We start from the raw sequence: 19,634 nt of genomic DNA on the forward strand, positions 1-19,634 counted from the left end.
TTGGAGATCATTGGAGAAATTTACCCTTCATGCAGCAGACAAAACATAGGTTGGTGATGATGGTATTGATGATGAATGCACAAGGGGTACACGATCGTGATTTATTGTTTCTTCGCGACCGCAATGATTGCAGTCATCGCTCTAACGCTCATCGCCACTAGTGTACACTTAATTTAAGCCCAGACATGCATCCTTTTCTGATAATTGTCTGCAGAGCGGCGGCTTGGGGAGACATGCATCACGAGGACAGCGTGCGAGCTTGGCGACGCCCATTCGGACTGCATCCACTGGCAGTGTCAATGCAAGAAAGGTTTCCGCATCGAGTTTCTCCACGGGGTGCCTGTCTGCGTCACCGGTAAGAGCCTGTTCCTTACTTCAGTGGGGCATTTCAGCCAAGACTGGAGCACAGCCCAATCACTTATCGTTTAATACGTGCGTTCGTTTTACGCGATATCGTCAAGAGCCCGTGTCGCAGAAATTCCGCTGGCCGCGTTGGCGGTTCTAAGAGAGAAGTGAGCGTTGTCAGTGAGCGATAAATCCCGACTCATCTAAATAATAAAAGCCGCCAGATCCCACGCATTGTGGGAATCGATGTAATGCGAAGCAGCCAGCAAAGAGCTGCATACATCGTCTTGTCTGTCATTGAGGAAAATGCTTGCCACTCATGCATGTTCGTTACACAGTAACGTCGCGCAATACCAGTTTCGGGGTAGACCAAGCTAGCGAAACGGCCGCCAGCGCACCATGAGCGTGGCACGTAAGTCATGCTGTACATGACATGCGTGTCATGATTTCAGGGGCGTAGCCAGGGGGGGAGGGTTGGGGGGTTCAAACCCCCCCGAAATTTTTCAATTTTGCTTGCGTATATATACACGCACACATACAAACGCACGCACGAACAAACATAAAGTATGGTTGAACCCCCTCCGAAAAAAATTTCTGGCTACGCCCCTGCATGGTTTTCATGTTAACTCGTGTTATTTATGTTCGTCACGCAGTCACGTCACGCAATACCAATTTCGGGGTAGATCAAGCTAGCGAAACGGCCGCCAGCGCACCATGATCGTGGCACGGAAGTCGTGCTGTACCTGACATGCGTGTCATGATTTTCACGTTAACTCGTGTTGTTGATGTCCATTACACAGTAACGTCGCGCCGTACCAATTTCGGGGTAGATCAAGCTAGCGAAACGGCCGCCAGCGCACCATGATCGTGGCACGTAAGTATGACATGCGTGTCATGATTTTCATATTAGCTAGTGTCATTTATGTTCGTCACACGCTCACGTCGCGCAATACCAATTTCGGGGTAGATCAAGCTAGCGAAACGGCCGCCGGCGCACCATGAGCGCGGCCGTAAGTCATGCTGTACATGACATGCTTGTCATGATGTTAAGTCGTGCTATTTATGTTCGTCATACAGTCATGTCGCAAGATACGAATTTTGGTATACAGTCAAATCTCGTTACAACGAACACCACATTAACGAACATTTCAAATTAACGAACTTTTAAGAAATCCCGTGCCGACTGCTTATAGTTTCAATGTAAAAATATTTCACTACTACGAACTTCAGAATAACGAACATTTCAGAATAACGATCGTTATTTAATTCCCGTGTAATCTTAACAACACCTCAGTACTACGAACTTATATCCCGAAATGCGATGATTCTTGATTTCAGTGTATCGGTCATGGCAGTCGGAGCTGTAAGGTAGCAGACATAGCAGACGACGCAGCGCGAAGAGCGGACGCCCTCCCGCTAAAACCTGAGATGGCACGGGAGGAGAAAGACGCGGGCGGAGAACTTTTTTTTTCCCTTCGTTGCGGAGGCGACAACGCATCTAAAGGCCCAACCGCATGCATAGCACGCGACTTTCGAGCGAAGGCGACTGCGACAAACGGGCTCCGTCGCGCTGCTCGATTGAAAACTATTGCGCGCACGCAGGCAAATTACGAAAAAGAATTACAGAGTAGATGAATGACAACATGCCAAATTTATTATTGTCTTGTTTGAGATAAAGATGCCATAAAAGCGTTTCACAACGCTTTTTCACAATCTTATGTTTAACCGCGGCAGTAGTATCTGCTGTGATCCCATGGGGCGCCCGGAAGCGTACGCTGCCTACGCTACGTCGCACTTTGCAAACTGCGTTATGTTGGGGTTAGTCCACGAGGCGCATCTCGACAACGTTTCCTCTTGCTGTCATAGAACGTTTAAGAAAAGCCGCAGCGCCTCACATCGTTGCTTCGCAGGGAGAAGGGCTACCAGGGCTACCTCACACGACGACGATGTTGACATTGCAGCAAGCTACCACCAATGCAGCAAGCTACCACCGAAACATCAAAACGAACCGTCGATCATAAATAACGACAAAATACGGCCGCTGCCTCGCTCTCCGCGTGAGATGGGGCTGTAAATAAGGTAGTCTATAACTTGCATTCCTTGAAGTACGCGCCGACTGGAAGCATCACGAGCAAATCGCAACCGAAGCAAGGGTCAGAGATGCTGCCATGTTGTTGGATATCGTCATGCTCACTTCCGGGCGACAAGCGATGTTTTCTGGCTTTCCAGAAACCTGGGATGCTATCGCGGAACGATTCTATTTCAGATTCCAATGCCTTTCGTGCTTTTCGCGCTTGGCCAGTGGTCAGAACGACGGTCCGTCCGCGTTATCGGCGCGATCAGCCAGCCGTGTGGAATCGGAAATAGCATCGTTTCGCGATTGCACCCCTGCGACAAGCGACGGCGATGGATGGCCCTCCGCGACAGCAAATCCTGTCGGCCGTCGCTCAAAACTCGCGTGCATGCAGTTGGGCGACGATGTCACGGTAGCACCCGAAGATCGCGACGAGTCCGTGTCGGCCACAGATGCGTTGGACTACTTGAGGAAACTCCGCATATTCATAGAAAAAAGCGGAACAGCGACCGAAGCGGCGGATAAAAATGCGGACGGTCTAGAATCGTTCGTGACGCAGAGTTTGTGCTGCACCCGTCAAAAAAACGATCACGGACTATTTCAAATAAACGTGCCTTGTCTAACGTTCACGTGTGCATTGTTGTGAGAAACGAGTTCAAGGTCGTACCGTTGCAAAGGTAGGACGTTTGCGTTACTGAAATTCTATTGTTATGGTAAATTTTTGGGCTTTCACTATAACGACTTTTCAGAATAACGAACATTTTTCCGCGGTCCCCTGAAGTTCGTTATACCGAGATTTCACTGTATATCAAACTAGCGAAACGGCCGCCAGCGCACCATGAGCGTGGTACGTAAGTCATGCTGTACATGACATGCGTGTCACGATTTTCATGTTAACGCATGTTATTTATGTTCGTTACACAGTAACGTCGCGCAGTACCAATGTTGGTATATATCGAGCTAGCGAAACGGCCGCGAGCGCACCATGAGCGTGGCATGTAGTGGCATGTATTCGCAATGCCCGTAGACTGTCGTGTCGCCAAGCGGAATTCAGGAGCGTCCTCTCGAGGAGGGTTAGTAGACAACAAAATGGCGGCACTACGCAGTCGCTCCCTTGTTCGGCTGTGCTAGCCTCAGTGTTAACTCGTTGACAAGAAAGGAACACTACGACTTTGCATGTTTCCTGCATCAGTGAACAAACCGAGTCCTCTGTGACAAGAGAAACCTGATTCGTTCTAGCGAGAAGCGAAGTTTTCGTGAAAATACGTGGCAACTCGCGCGTTCGACGATAGCCCACAGCGTACACATATCAGCTTCGCGAGGTTTTCTGTAGCCACGTAGGTTAGTTCAATGCTATCGGCTTACATTGTCAGTTAAAACTCACCCTGTTTTACTTCCATATATAGCATTCGTCAGTGTTTTTGTAGTGCATGAATCCCATAACATTGTACGCAGAAGGTCGGGCGGGCTCGCTATGTGATCTCAAATTGGCGATACTTTAAAATAGGGCGCTTTATCGTCTGTCAGAAAAGCGCTGTTATGAATCGTGCGAGCGACGTTTCAGTCATTCGAAGACGCATCCGCTACACGCCTCTCGTGGGGAGCGAATCTCTGAACGCCGTCGTTCACCAGTGTGTTGGTGTCATAGCCAGCGCTGCGCCGCTTGTTTTTGTACGTTTGTTGATAGGTGGCAGCACGCTGCAAGCGATTTGCTTATTGACCGGTTTGAGATCAAAATGTTCTGGTGTCGCGGAGTGGTCGAAGTCGTTTGGCGGAGGCGGCGGAGGATATTCTTCAGATTGCTTTCAGCAGTGATGTTGAAAGAAACCATCTTGATGACGAGGATTTTTCACTGGACGTAGAAGGCTGTGCAAGCACCGAGACTGACAGCGACGATGAACGATCAGCTGCTAACTCACGAGGAGCGAGTTGAACTTCACGTCCCCTCGTGCGTTAATGTTTTTCCACGCTCGTAAGTCACTTTGATTGTATTTAATGTATAATATCCTTGAGCGAGATCAAAATAAAAGCATAGTTCTTCTTGTGCATTGCATGTAGCGGAATTATTGTGGATATTATGGAGCGCCGGATGCCGCCAACACGCTCGAGCTCGACCAGCGAAGTGAAATGGTTAGAGCGATGAAACGTGCAGTCAAGGCCACAATCCACGCCTCTCGGCTAACTTCTCCTATACCTCACCGTTATCTTCAAAACGGCATTGCTGTTCGATGAATTTTTCGCAATTCGACGTTGCGAAAATTCGCAATGCACACGTACGGTGGCGCCGCGTAGTGGCCGGTAAGAGCACTACTTCAGAGAGTATAGGCGTAGTGTTGTCGTGTGGCTCGCGATGCGCGGACGCGTTTGAGTTTTCTTAATATCAATAATTTATGCGGTATTACGTGCCGAAACCCAGATATGATCATGAGGCACGCCGTAGTGGGGGGCTCCAGAAAATTTATACCACCTGGCGTTCTTCAACGTGCACTGAGATCGCACACTACGTGGGTCTCTTGCATTTCGCCTCGTCTCTGTTTTGTTGACAGGTTTTATCTATGTCACGTCAAAAGATAATTAAAAGCAACGTTATGTGTTTCGTGCCTCAGTACATCAACCAAGATGTGATGGATGAATGAGCTCCATTTCTCAACACTGCGATTGCATCTTACGAATTCAGCAGGACTGTGTCAGAATTTTTATCCCGGCTACGGCGGCTGCATTTTCGATGGAGGCGAAAATGTTTGAGGCCCGTGTACTTAGATTTAGGTGCATGTTAAAGAACCCCAGGTGGTCGAAATTTCCGGAGCCCTCCACTACGGCGTCTCTCATAATCATATCGTGGTTTTGGGACGTTAAACCCCAGATATTATATTATTATGTGTCAGAATTTAGAGAGTATACATGTTGATTGCCTATTACAAATCCAGCATAATTGTGTAGGTGCACATGTTCAACACATAATGCATGCGCTGTTCTCTAAGGTAGATAGTACGATACTGCGTTCAAATTCGTATTTTGCAGTGAACAGTGACGTCTGATAGGCCAAGCCACTATTTCGTGTTACCCCCGCCTACATTAGTTTTCGTATCAGCGGCAGGCGAAGCATTAAAAAAAAAAAAAAAACAAGATATCGACAACGCGCTGAAGCGCGTTCTTCAACCCGCCAGGCTCATTGCATCGGAACTTAACAAAGTTTGCAGCTGCGCGCCAATGATAGCTCTGTAGAATATATGCTTGCACTGACGCTTTTCGAAGCAAGTATAACTTTAAAACACCATCAGCGTAATTTTTGTGGCTTAAACGTAGGACGTTGCACTCAAGCCATAGAGTTCGTTCTAGATACGCTTTGCGTCGGAAAAATCATTTAGATAATTAAGGTAAAGCGCGTCATTTGCCGTAAAATAACAAACACGTATGTACTTCTGGTTGTGTGCGCTAAGCATTTATATAAATTTACTCGGGGCATGAAGGTAAGCACGCTGTGGACCCATGTGAGGCCACTGCGGCTGCAGCATACAAGAAAAATCTCACGTGCGTAATTGATAATACTGCTTCCGTCAAAAATAAACTTCAGTTCGTGAGGCTTCCCTCTAACGTGGGATGTCTGTGAACTGTTCTTCAATCGTAACAGCGTGAACACTGCATTTCTTGACGCCACGGTAAATTAGATGGCTGCAACGTTCAAAACTTTTTCGCCTTCGACTAGACACCGGATCCTTTATTTCGTAACTTTCAGGGTGGCCCATAATGTTTCCTACCAATAGCAGCTTCACAAAAGGCAGCAGAATTTCGCAGTCGAATTGAATAAACCCTGAAAAATAAGAATATAATCGACGTACTACGAGAAGGATGAAAAAAAAAGTCCAACGTGCTACGACACGGGAGCGCAATCGACGGTTTCATACTCTCTCGGTCCGCCATCTTGGATAACCTCGCGCGCCACCTATAGTCCGTGTGCATTGCGAATTGCGCGCGACTAGAATCTAAGCGTGGCTGTGACACAAGTGGTACTGAATGGGATGTTGAACGCTTGCGTTGCGTTGAAGAAGTAACTCCGCCTTCCTTATCGCGTAAGTAACGACGACGGCGTAATATATGTTTGCTAACCATCACCACGTTAAACACGCGGTCTCGTGCAGCAGCGGGGGCTATGTATACTCGCTAGCGGCCTACTACTACGGCAAATCCGTCAGGCAGGCTCGGTACGTACTACCTCGGAGAGCCTTTCAGTTAATACGTCAATTCTAGTTCATGCAGTTTTCTGTAGCACGCACAGGATTTCGCAAGGCATTGTTGATGCACGGTAACGGCGCTGAAATATAACCTTTCACACCGCAGCAAATAATAGGTGGCGAGCACTTAGCACTTTCCATTGTTTGGGAAAGTATTTTGGTCTCATATCCATTTCATTGCAGCTCATGACTTCATCCGGTGAAAGTGGCACGGGCCGTACGTCCGCACGTCCTATCTGCTCCTATGCTAACAATCGGGTTGACCCTCCTCCTGGCGCCATCTTGAATCGCACGGCGCGCCACCTATAGTTCGTGGGCATTGCGAATAGTTCGTGGGCATTGCGAATATCGTGCTGTACATGACATGCGTGTCATGATTTGCACGTTAGGACCTGTCAGTTCTGTTCATCATACACTCTTGTAACGCCGTATCAATTTTGGTATATATCAAGTTAACGAAACGGTCGTAAGAACCCTTGCGTCTAGCTGTGTTCCACTCCGTGGCTGTCTCGCTCGATCACGAATTCAGCGCGGGAAATGAAGCACACGGCAGTGCCGCGCGTAGCGGTGACATATTAGCTGATCACGCCGGCTTGCTTCCCTTTGCTTCAACGCAACGAAACATCATGCCTTGCAAGATCACATACTGCATTACGTAGAAGTGTTACTGCTTTGGAGTCATCCTGCTATTCACTGAGGACGTACATACAACTAAGTTTTGCTTCGGCGGCAAGCATCGATCGTAAAGCCGCACTACTACGTATGTGTACAGTGTACTAGAATGGGTAGTCCGTGGTACAAGCAGTAGAAACCTGTCGTCTGCTAGAACAAAAAGAAAAAAAAATCTACTGAAAAAGTATTTAACTTGTCTCGTATAAATTTTTCTTGAAGACAAGTCATTATTTTTAAACTATTTTGCCCAATAACATGCATTCTCTAACAATGTCACACGGCGACTTTTTCTTTTTCACGAACAACAATTCAAGCTAGATAGATCCATCCAAAGCTCTGGATCCATGCATAGCCGAAGCATGTTATTTGCCTTTGTTTTACAGTTTTGTTTGCAAGCGTCTCGCGCGTGTTTTCGTCCACAAGAAGATTCTAGGTAAAAGTATTAAATTCACGTAATGAAGCTTAGTTCTTCGTTTGTGCGGTGTGCAAAGATTGCGCGCAATTCTCGCTGTTCTCGGAGTGCCGATGAAGTACGAGTCGTTCAAGGAATCAACGAAATCTGCGGGTGCTCGAATGACTCCATGGCTGACGCCCGTGGCCACCTGCTACACGCCAGCGAAAGAAACTAAAGGTAAGTGGGACAGCTTATTATGTAAAGTATGCAACTCAGCGCAAGGCTCTGTTACCACACTCGGACGTGGCGTCGTAAAGGGGCAGCCTTACGCACCTTTGCGAGCGACGACATTGTGCGCGTTACCGATTCGCTTTGACTACGCTGATCTGAGCGGAGCCATGGCGCATCGACCCGGCCTTACGGGAACGAATTCGCGACAACTGCGAGAACATGCATGTGTGTGATGATCGATTTTTTCTTATGTGCATTGCAGTCTGCAGGACGCAAGTGGCGCTTGCTGCGTTTGTTGTTGATAAATCAAAGCCTGCAGCGCCATTTGCTGCTGGGCAGCATTTTGCTCACGTTCGTGGGCTATATAATTTGTAACGTGGCTCAATTCACCTAGCCAACCACTTAAATGGTGATAATGAACCTACATTCACGGTGAAGTGTTTATAATGCGCTTGAACGCTGGCTTGAGCTAGTTAAACGTAATCGTGTGTTTGCCTTGTGTAGGGAGAGGTGTTAAAAGAATCTGTGTGTGTATATGCACGTCGCCTTCGCGTGTCAGTAATATTGCACCAGCCAGCATCCACGTTGGACATCTGACGGTTATGAAAACTTGCATGCACAATGTGAGACTTCATATTATGTCAGAGTTTCGCTTTTTATACATTAATGTGCTGCCAGCATGTAGTAGAATACATTACGCTGCTGTGTGGCAGTGGTGTGATTATCACAGTGCTGTGGGGTTGCTGATGCAAGGATTTATAGGTACGATGCAGGAGAATTTCTCATCTGACTAGCTCATCAGGCATGTGCCTGATTTAGTGCAAACAAGACAAGGACAGAAGGTTGACATGTAACGACAGGACCAGCACACAGTTACGTGTCACCCTTCTGTCCGCACCTTGTTTGCACTAGAACACCTATGTTTGCATACTTTTAGCAACAGGCTTTTCTGTTATGCTTTTCTTGCCCAATTTGTGCTACAGTACAGTCGTCAGCTATACGAGTGTAAGCACTGAAATGAGCATTTAAAGGTCAGAGTGATAAATGCATAGTAATGAACAGCATAAAGTAAGAACGAGAGACATAAGTAAGAACAATGCGGGACAAGTACAGACTGTCAAATGAAGAATTTATTGCACAAGACCTTGCCTGAATAGCATTAGCCGTACACCTCGTGCACGTGAGGGTCCGGTTAGAAAAAACAAGTTACAAAATAAACAGCTTGATTGATTTCGTAACTTGTTTTTTCTAACCAGACCCTCATTTGCATGAGGTGTGCGGCTAATGTTATTTAGGCAAGGTTCTGCGCAATAAATTTTTCAGTTGACAGTCTGTGCTCGTCCTGCATTGTTCTTCCTTTTGTCTCTCGTTCATACTTTGTGCTGTTCATTACTATGCATCCATACCAACTGGCTTACTTTACGACTATTTTGGACTATATGCAGTTGGCAAGTGCAATAGTGTTCATAACAATTGCTCAAGCGAAAAGGTATCTCTTGCTATTCAGTAAGTCGCATTTATATTGGTAATCATTGATTAAACATGTGTTCGGTGTTCTCTCTCGTAGTGCTCACAAGCGTACATATCAATATAGATGAAGCATATATAAGCGTGCTTTTCAGCAAAGCAAACTATGCTGTTACATTGAACACCTCACAAAAGACCACTGCATGCTTACTTTCCACTCATTCATGTGTTTGAAATACATTTCAATTCTTCAGCGCACTGGCAATAACCCTAGTAGCACCAAATGTTGACACATTGTTGCCGCCACATTGAGAAAGTTACGTGAATGTTGTGGCAACATTGCTTGCTACTAGGGATTACTTCACACTGGGGACAACATTAACCATTGTTTGAGTTCTATCTTTAAAAAATGTCGGTGTGCCTATGGTGAGCTTACACGGTGGGGGGGATATAGGTGGCTATTTTGTTGTCATAGCCAGTCGAGGTGGCAGTCAGGAAAGTGCGCGCGGCAGCAGCTCTTGCTTCAAAGGTTCTGGCGCGATGATGCACTGTGTGGTATATGTTCCCCTTGTATTGTAGCAAGCATATATAGCTACTCTACTGTAGCAGTTGCACCCAAAGTAAGGCAAAGAAGTTGCAGTTGGAGAAAGATGGTTGCTGCATCTACAACACACCAAAGGGCACACGGTAAACCCTATACACACCATGCATTTTTGACCATGTTGAGGAGCGGTTTTTCTCAAAACCTAATAGAGTTATCCACATAATACAATAATATTTTTCTTCCAAATTTTGCACTCTTTCAACTGTACTAGATTCATTAAAATCTGATTATTATTACTTTTTTCAGTGAACGTTTTACCATTAGGACCTAAATTTTGGGTTAATTTGCATCTTTCAAAATTTGTAACACAAAAACAGTGAAGTGCCTAATTTCAGTTCTGGTACAGTATTTGTATGCACTTACTCTGAATACAAAGAAAAATAATGAACTGGTTATGTTGAAATACACGGAAAATAATGATAGCTAAGCAATAAAAACATAGTTTTAAGTCAATGAAGATTAAAGTAAGAAAACAGCTGAAAGGGGATCTCTTGCCACAAACAACGTTAAACTATTTTATTTAATACCTACAAGCTTGGTAATCATTGTCAAAGTAATTTTTTTTCCCTTTGGAGCCTATAGTCTTGCCTTGCTTCTTATGTGAGCTGTCATGCAGCTGTATTCACAAAGTTTCGTCGATTGTGGTCAACTTCTTTCAGCAAATTTACTGTGCTTTGGCCAGGCTTCAGTCCTAATGATTTCAGAATTTCGGCACGTGCGATACTGCCATCATTAGATGAAATAAAAAGCATCCATCGTCGCAATCTTTAAGACTTTGGAGCCTAAAGAAAGAGAGCAAGGACTTTGCGACACAATTCCGATTAGCTCAACACTTGGACCACACAGTTTGCATGCACAGTTCTGTCTAATTGCATCACAAGTAATATTGATGCCCGTTAAAGCATACCCGTTGTCACCCTGTGCACGAGTTGCCTTGAAGGACGCTGAAGAGGCTGGGATTCAATGATGAAGAGTGTGATGGTTCAGTGTTCAGCACCTCAGTACGTCGCTAACATTTATTCGCATTTACAAGACAACTGTATTAGTTGCCACGAAATATACTGTTGCTGAAGGCTTTCTCTACCCTCAGCATCTCAACTTATCGATTGGCACGACAGACACAAGGTTTAATGAAGCTAGGAGCTAAAATTGTTTGAATAGACGCGCTCTGAACCACGAATGTGAATAAAGACGCACACAGCATCTTCGGATTGTCTTAGCTGAAAAATCAGGCATGCAGAAAGTTACCCGACAATTTCAGAAAATGGACTGTAAGCACGGAGTGCATACGAGGGGCTTGTCTTGGGTGTGTGTTCACTCACTACTTGCTTTCGGAAAATGAGGTTCTCAGCTACAAAAAAGACTAGAAGAAAAGCACGAATATGCAAAATATGGAGAAAAGGATACACTTCCCAAATTGCAAACAACAAAAAAGTGATTTTTAAAAAATTTTTGCCTTACTCTGTGCCCTTAACGAGCACGACAAGACGAAGGAGCTATTTTGAGTAGTGTCATGGTAAATGGCTCACGCACAAGGACAGTCCTAAACAAGCATCACGTCTGTCCTCAGCACTTTCTCTCCTGTAGGTAAACCATGCTTGACCTTCGGAGTTTCTCTGTTTCCTGTGTGAGTGGACTAAACAGAGCTACCGAAACGTTTCGGTCTCTTTAGGGACTTCGCAAAGCTTTTCTGGGAGCGCGTGTGGTAGCTTCATGGAAAGAAGCGCAAGTACAGTACATACTGGTGTGATCTCCTTGATGACATTGAGGTTGCAATCTTTGACAGTAGTTCCGAGCAAGGAGCACGAGGTCGGCATATATGTACTCAGCAGCACCCTTCTGGAAGGATCCTTACGATACAACTAAAAAAGCCATCTATCCTCACCCGTTCGCACTTCATGCAGCCGACTGCATCATGTACGTAAACCTGTGGCCACGCGTCGACGCCTCGGACATTTGCGAATTACTTGTCTTATGTTTTGTCGAGCTTTGTCATGCAGCAGCAGTGAAGTCATAAACGGCTCTAGGCCACAACGTTGTGAGAAGTGGCTAGTTACGCGAGCCTAGGAGAAAAGCTGGGGCCGATAGCGTCGTGGTCATGACATGAGCAAGTTGTAAGGACGCTCTAACTCCCGGTAAATATTAATTTTATCATTGTTTTAATTCGTCTGTACAGTGACCCAGTTGCAGAAACAGTGACGGCCTCGTTAGAAATGGACCTTACACATGAAGCCACAATGGTCCTGCGTCGTCACAGCAGAACCTGATACGTTTCGTGTGTAAGTGGACAAAACAGAGCTAATGAAAGCCAAGCATGATTCACCTGCCCTAAAGGAAGCAATGAGGACAAACGTGATGCTTGTAAGGGTTGCCTATGCGCTAGAGCCATCCACGCTGGCACTGTTCTGATAGCTCCTTCATCTTGTGCTTGCTGAGGTGCACCTTCGGCATCTTGAAGACGTTGCAACCATCTTTCTGTGACTGTAACTTTGCCGTACTTTGCATGCAACTACTAAAACCCACAACTGCACGCACTTCCCCGATTGCCAGCTCAACTGGCTGTGACAACGAAATGGGTGCTACCTCATTGCCACCATTGGTGCAAGCTCCCTATAGAATGCTTCTGTGTCTTGCATGTATATCTATGACTAAAAAACATTATGTAAACTATGCTCATCTCACAAATTGGTTGCAGCACTGTGGAGGCTGCAGGGCGACTTTGCAAGTAGGAAGGGCGGAAATTCCTGAAGATGTATTCATCCATGCTGCATCAGCTGCTTGGTGTTTTCATGGCATCTCTGCACACGTGTTGGGTGAGTAAAGTAAGCTGGTAGCAGAACAGTAGTAGTAAACAACTTTATTATGGTAGCAGAACAGGGAAAACGAAAACATGGCAGCACCACTTGAGCGCGTGCCTTGGCACTTCTATTTGCTTTATATTTGCATCCTCATGCTTCGACAGCAATGTATTTGTGACTATTTTACATTGTTTCCACAATGTACTCTCAAGTTCTTGGTGACAAGGCTTAACAAGTGTGACTAAACAAACAACTGATCTCAATAATGGCAAAGCACACCTGATGCTTTGTTCTCAGCATAACGTGGTTCATAGCTGTAGCTGACTTCACTGTTTATTTGTGGCTGATGGTTGTGGGCAAGCAGCAAGCACAACTTCGGATTGAAGCGGGCGGTCATGGCTGCATGGGCTGTGCCATGTTACTTCGTAACCACAGTTACTGGTGGTTACATATACAATAAAGGCACACGACGTACATTCGAAACACGGTTAACATATCGGATATCACTGTGACAAATCATGTGCCAAACAAATGCAAATGTCTCAAGCTTGCTACTTTAAACGGCCCCTAAACCACCCAGAGGTCGAAATTTAGTTGTGGTTTTGCAGTTGTGCATGAGTCTACAACGAACACATAACCATGAGAATTTTTTGAAACTGTGCCATAATAGTGGAGTTACACGCGTTTGATAATACAATACAGGCCCTCTCTGGTTTCAATTTTTCCTTCTCTATGCTTCGTTCGTTAGCTCATCTCTCTTCCTGGCCGAGTGCTCCTCTTCACCATGCCAGGAGGAAGAGCGGCGAGCGGACAAACAGGCATTGTGGGTGCTGAGCAGATGAAAATGTTGACATTGCAATAACACTGAGGAGCTGAACACTGCCGAAAGGCCCAGAGAGGAGAAGATTGTTTCTAGGAACTTGTAAGGCGCCTGTGGCTTGTAGTGCTGCCACATTTGACATTGTTGATTGTGATGACATTCGGAACTCGATGTGCGCATTTACTTGAAATGTTAAAAAAAATATCAGAGGCGATTTAGAAGTCTAATGCAGTTACTTATAGAATCATGTTTTGCTGCTAAACACATAGCTTGCTTACACCTCATAGCTTCCACCCTGCTGCAACCAGTTTGTGGGACGGAGCATACTTATCAACAATGAAAAAAAAAAAGATGAAAAATAACTCAGTATCACAAGTCCAATTCCAGCAATCCCAAACCTGTAAATAATAACTGAACTGCTAATGCTACTATAACGAAACCCGTTAACAATGAATCAGTGGTAATGAACGTGTCATATTAGGAAAAGTTTCGCAGGAAAGCTCAGGAGAAGGCTCTGTTCTGAATGCGAAGCAGATACCCTGCTACTGAGACGTGGGTAGATATCATCTAGTGGTCACATTACAAGCAGGATAAAATATTCCGTTAAGGTGCTTTGCTTGCATGTTATAATGAGAGGGGTTTTTAAACAAAGAAACCGTTGTCACTTTGCCCTGTATTACTGAAACTTGCTTTGATGTGCCTTTTCCTTTTGGGTGAATGGTTTACCTACCCGGTGGATGTAAGTTGATTTTGGATAACATTATAAATGCTCTGAAAACTTTGTTGACTGTACAGCTAACTTATTTTTAAAATATGTCGTGGTAGGCATGAATGCAGTAGGCAATGTGCTTGATTAATGCGTAATGTGACAAAAATAATAGTACTTAATATTACAGCCTGCAAAAGTTTACATGTCTCGAAATGTATGTGATATTGAAAGCATGGTAAAAGTATGTGTACAAGTTTTTGTTTCGCTCCAACAAAACATCCGGGCCATACTCACTATGTGGGAACAAACAACTTCTGCCCTTTTTAACTCATCTCATCTCTTGGTCGTCAAAAGAAGCATCGATAGTGCATATCCTTCCTTTGTCTGGCTACCTATCTGAAGCACTGAATCCCGTTCATCTTAACTGTGTGCATGTTGGTCCCTTTTTAATAAGTTTCTGTGTGTGTGGGTGTGTGCATGTGGACGGAGGGGTGGGGGCAAACCACCTGTCACCCCGTGTGACTTGTAGATTTTCCGTTGTTTGTTCCACAGATACCTCGTAATCTGAAGAAACCAGCAGAATGAATCGGTGTCAGAGTTGGCTCTTGTAGCGCATGCAAGTAAGATATGGTTTGCAGAATCAGTCATTCTGCCACTTGCACGAGAAAGGGATACAGGAAGTGGTGCTGAACGCACTTGGTTAGCTTTGAATTGAACAATCTTGAATTTCATTTTCGTACAGCATTACATAAGCTAGACATTACAGGTCTTATAGCGGTACGAAAAACATGCAACGAGCAAGGCTAGAAATACAAAAATTGCACAAGGATGTTCAACACAAAACTTGGTTCACTTAAAATATTTGGCGTGAGCTCTGCGTGTGTTTTCCAGCATAGGTCCCCCATTTCACAATTCAGCTCATGTAGACCAAATTGTGTTAAGCGGGACACTCATTTTAACATATTAACATGGCTCAAAGCATAAAACAATTAAAGGGACTGACAACCAATTCTTGTGGTACCTGTTTTTTTTAGTTCACTGGAAAGCTAACTAGTCACGGTCTTAATCATGGAATAGTAACGCTGAAAGTGCTGTGAAACATTTCAGGATCTGTGGCTACTATGAAGTTGTGTACACACAACACAGGCTGCAAACAGTGGGAGGTCAACATGACAGCAGTACGAGTTTATGCACTGCAGTTTGGTGCACATGCGTGCATTCCGCATGTGTGTGCCACGGCTCGATATGTCTCACTAGTTGCCACGAAGCCAACGCTGCTTCTCAGCATCAACTCCTTTGCCTCCTAAGCAGCACAGAATAGGACGGGGATAGGTAATAATATAATACAGTGTAATTTTGAGCACTAATTATGGTGCACATTAAAGCATCAAACTATGTACAGCAAGCAGAACGACTCGATAACACATCATCAGGCATCTTCTGCTAGGACGCATGGCATACTGTTTTTTTTTTACTTTTAAATGCAATTTAAAAATGTAATCTTACTCAAATCACGAAAAGCATGCCCTGCTATCAGTCTTTTTATTCACGGTCTTTTTATTTCCGCCCGGATCTAATCACACGTTCTGGCCAGTTGTCGGTTCCTTGAATGATTAACCCTTTGTATCCCAGCGTCCACATATGTGGACAAAACATATCAGTGAAGTGGGATCAGGCTAGCCAACGCATTGCCTTAAAAATCGATTTGAAATGTTGGCATTACTTCAGAATTTCATAAAAACATCTATATGTGTCCACTTCTGTGCACAAACAGCGGTAAGTGCGCACAGAACAATGGCGTTCTTCACAAGTCGCCTGTAGAGGTGTATGCCTACATATTTTTTATAGGTTCACTCTAAATTCGTAAGAGTTTTTATATTATTGAGATTTATTCGAGAAAACGAAGGGTTTATCTTGTCTTTGTGTGACTTTTGTTGCACTGTGAGCGACCAAAGTTTTGCAAGTTGAGTTGTCGCTGCGGCGTCCACGTTTGTGGACACCAGGCATACCGAGTTTGTGTAAAAAGCTGATAGAACGCCGCATGGTAGTAAGACCCGCTTCGTTGCCGTGCGGCTCTACCCAAAACATTATCGGTGATACAGCTAAACACGCCTTGTAGAAGTTATTTAGAATTTATTTGCTTTATTCTGGACGTGGATTAAGGGATGAAGACATACATGCCATAATTTTCGAGCTGGCTAGCAGAAGCGAGTGATCCGATTTGGAGGGCACCGGTAATTAGCACGTTGAAGTAGAGCCATCAACAAGCAAATGCCTTATGAAAAATGCTACTGCTGATGATGAAAGCATTCAGTTTGAACGTAACCATGAACGCACTGGTAATGATGATCAACCACGATAAAGATGATGACGAACACGTTGAAGTAGAGCGGTGGGCAAGCAGATGGGCCTTGAATGGTGATAATGATGGTGATGATGAAGGCGTTGAATCAGAGCCGTTAGCGATTGGCCACGTGACCCTTTATGATGATGATGATGATGCTCATAATAATAATAATGATGATGATGATGACGACGACGATGATGAACGCGTTGAACTGATGATGGCGTTGATTATGGCAAGTAGTGATGATAGTGATTATTGTGTTGGAACAGAGCCGTCGGCAAGCAAAGTTCCCATGTACGATGAAGAAGGATGATGGACCCAGTGTAACTGATGTTCCCAGCGTCCACATATGTGGACACTTGTTTTCTTGTAGAACTAAAGCTTAAACTTCCCATGTTTTGGTTTATTCCCACTTTCGTATGTATTGTAATTGCATATACGCAAAAAAATATTTACTTGCGCAGCTGGATTGGCCATGGGATACAAAGGGTTAATAAATCTTTGCATATTTTTTAGTGTAGTACCACGATCAGTGTCAACATAAGCCATTTCATTAAAAAAGCAGTCCAGAGCATCCAGCTAACGTTGCTTGTCTGTCCAGTTAGGGTTGTGGTTGTGCTGGATGAGCTTTTTTTACATACAGTTCATAGTGAACTAACACCTTCAAAGTCAAGCACAGCTTCAAAAAAAAGAACTAAAATAGAGGTTGCAAATGCAGGGCCTTAACTTTAAGAAGGGATGCCTCAATGTGCCTTCTGGAAAATGGGAGTCTTTTCTTTTGCTGTAGAAATTCGGATGTTATAATTTACAATTCTAACGACCTCATCTACGACCATGTGCAGGTTGATCTCAAGCAGAAAAGCAGAAGCGGCAGTGGTCTCCAGAAGAGACCAAGGACCCCAAGCTCTCTGTGACACAAACAGGAAGGGCACTGTGATGCGTTGAAAACCTGCGCCAGTAGTGCATCACCAGTGCACTATGCTGCTGTTTCATCAAGGAGAAAGAAGGTGACCACCCCTAGAGGAACTTCATGCTCTACAGTGTGAGTGCCTGGATGGTTTTGTTTTTGTCCTGTCACACGTGCTGAATAGTGGGTGCGATTCAGCCGGGGTTGCTAGAAGGAATAGGGGTGACAAGTGTGGTAATTTCTCTAGCCAGGTAGTGTAGTGTAGACTTTTGCACCAGTGCTGTTAGTGGCCCCAAGTGGTGCAGCTGTTCAGAAGTTTCAAAATGGTTGTGGCTGCCGCCACAGACTACTGTAGGTTTGTCACCTCAGTAAATGTTCTGATGCATCAGGAAAAATTCGCTATGTTACTTTCTTCTAGAGCATCCAACATTTTGCATTATACTTGAGTTTTGTTCCGGGCGTGAGAGCACAAATGAGCCTAGCATAGATTAAATGCTGAAATTTCACTCACGGGAGGCCCTGCATGTATGCTTGGCCTTGTTATCATAAGCACCTTGGTTGGGTCAGCACGTATGGTGAAAAATTGGGTATCCGTTGCATCATGGATGCTGCATAATCCATTGATCACATCCAGTGAATCAGATGCAGTGGCATACTGGTCAACCAGTCTCGTTACAGATAAATGATGCGTAAATGGGCATTATTTGCAAAAAAACCATATCAGCACATTCATTGAATAAACCAGGTACAGCATGGACCGCTTACAACAAGTTGCCAGAGTCGCAAATATCTGCACTATAAGCGGTACTGCCCTGTAAACAAAACAACATTTGTGAAAGGCTGTACATCTGAAAAACATGACCAACAGGCACCCGCATGATTCAGACTATCTAGGCATGCAACTTGGGCATAAATTTGCCAATGTTGAAAGGTTAACGTCTGCAGACCTGCAGTGTCGACATAATGAACGTGGAAACAAGAAAACAAAAAGAAAGAGTGCCGTAGCAGAAAGCCGCCAACTGACTTTTCAGACCTCCTCATTTATGCGGACTTCGCTGTGGTACCTCACTGGCCAGAAACTATACGTCGAACGACTATTGAAATTCCGGGCGCGATGTCCAAAAAACAGCGGCAACCATGAACCACCAATCTAGTGTTGCACATGCACTCCCTAGTTTTCGGTGAAGATTTAAGTCACTCCTGAATGCAACAACTGCAAAACGTTTCATTGACTCTGCACCAAACCGCAACCTTGATCGTTTGCAGACACTAACGACTAGGTAGCTAGTGCTCGTTAGGCCTAGCGTGCGGGAGTTTGCCCCCAGACGGATATCGGGCGTAGAAAATGTTGCACTCCTGACCTAAACAGTGGACAGCAGGTGTGAAACGAAATTCCGGTCCGCGATCGGGAAAGTCACGCCAACTATCCTGAAAGAGTCTTCCAAGCTTGCAAGTCCACCTGCTGGTGGCAAAGGCAAAAGCTCGGTCGTGTCTTAAAACATTATCACTTGCTGGGGAATAGAGGTCGCACGCACAATATCTTGCTCTACGATGAGACTATTTTCCTGACAGAAAACCGAACAATCAAACAGCAGTTACGTGCACTTCATGCAGGCACGGGTGGCCCTTCAGAGCGCAGCACACACACAACAAGCAGCCAGACAAAGGGAGCAAAGGCTTTTCTGTTGCCTAGGCAATCACTCCCCCTCCTCACACCATGCTGTCCCCCTTGTTTTTCTTTTTTTTTTCTTCCACTTTTTCCCATTCATTCGCTCTGCATCTCATCCTCCATAACACTGTGGTTCTTCTCTCCCAGGCTGATCCGAAGCGCACTCGCTCCATGTCTCTGAGAATTTTGCGGCAGCCGCCTTATAGCTGGTGTTCCATGTGGGGGGACTGCACAGTAAGCGGCATGCGTGTAGACGTGGTGCTTTATGGGAGGGTATGCTGAGTTCAGAAAAAACTGCATTATAACCGGTCCTGGCACTGTAAACGATTGTGTTATAAGTGGTGTCAACTGTACATAAATATTTT

At 45.0% G+C, this 19,634-nt stretch overlaps 1 protein-coding gene and 1 long non-coding RNA gene across 3 annotated transcripts in view; both read left to right on the forward strand.

Moving 5' to 3' along the window:
* LOC119375661 (uncharacterized) overlaps positions 1–19,634 on the forward strand; it is a 315,585-nt gene that overhangs the window by 102,220 nt on the left and 193,731 nt on the right. For both annotated transcript variants that reach the window (XM_049420276.1, XM_037645895.2), the window contains one exon: positions 215–355. In XM_049420276.1, coding sequence (XP_049276233.1) covers positions 215–355 — 141 coding nt within the window. The remainder of the gene's footprint in view (positions 1–214; positions 356–19,634) is intronic.
* Positions 6,318–17,732, forward strand: LOC119375663 (uncharacterized). The gene is made up of 3 exons (XR_005180415.2): positions 6,318–7,954; positions 12,715–12,832; positions 17,536–17,732. It is a non-coding gene; the product is annotated as an uncharacterized LOC119375663 (long non-coding RNA).

This window comes from Rhipicephalus sanguineus, chromosome 11, assembly GCF_013339695.2.
Source record: "Rhipicephalus sanguineus isolate Rsan-2018 chromosome 11, BIME_Rsan_1.4, whole genome shotgun sequence".
In the NCBI taxonomy this organism is placed as follows: Eukaryota; Metazoa; Arthropoda; class Arachnida; order Ixodida; family Ixodidae; genus Rhipicephalus; species Rhipicephalus sanguineus.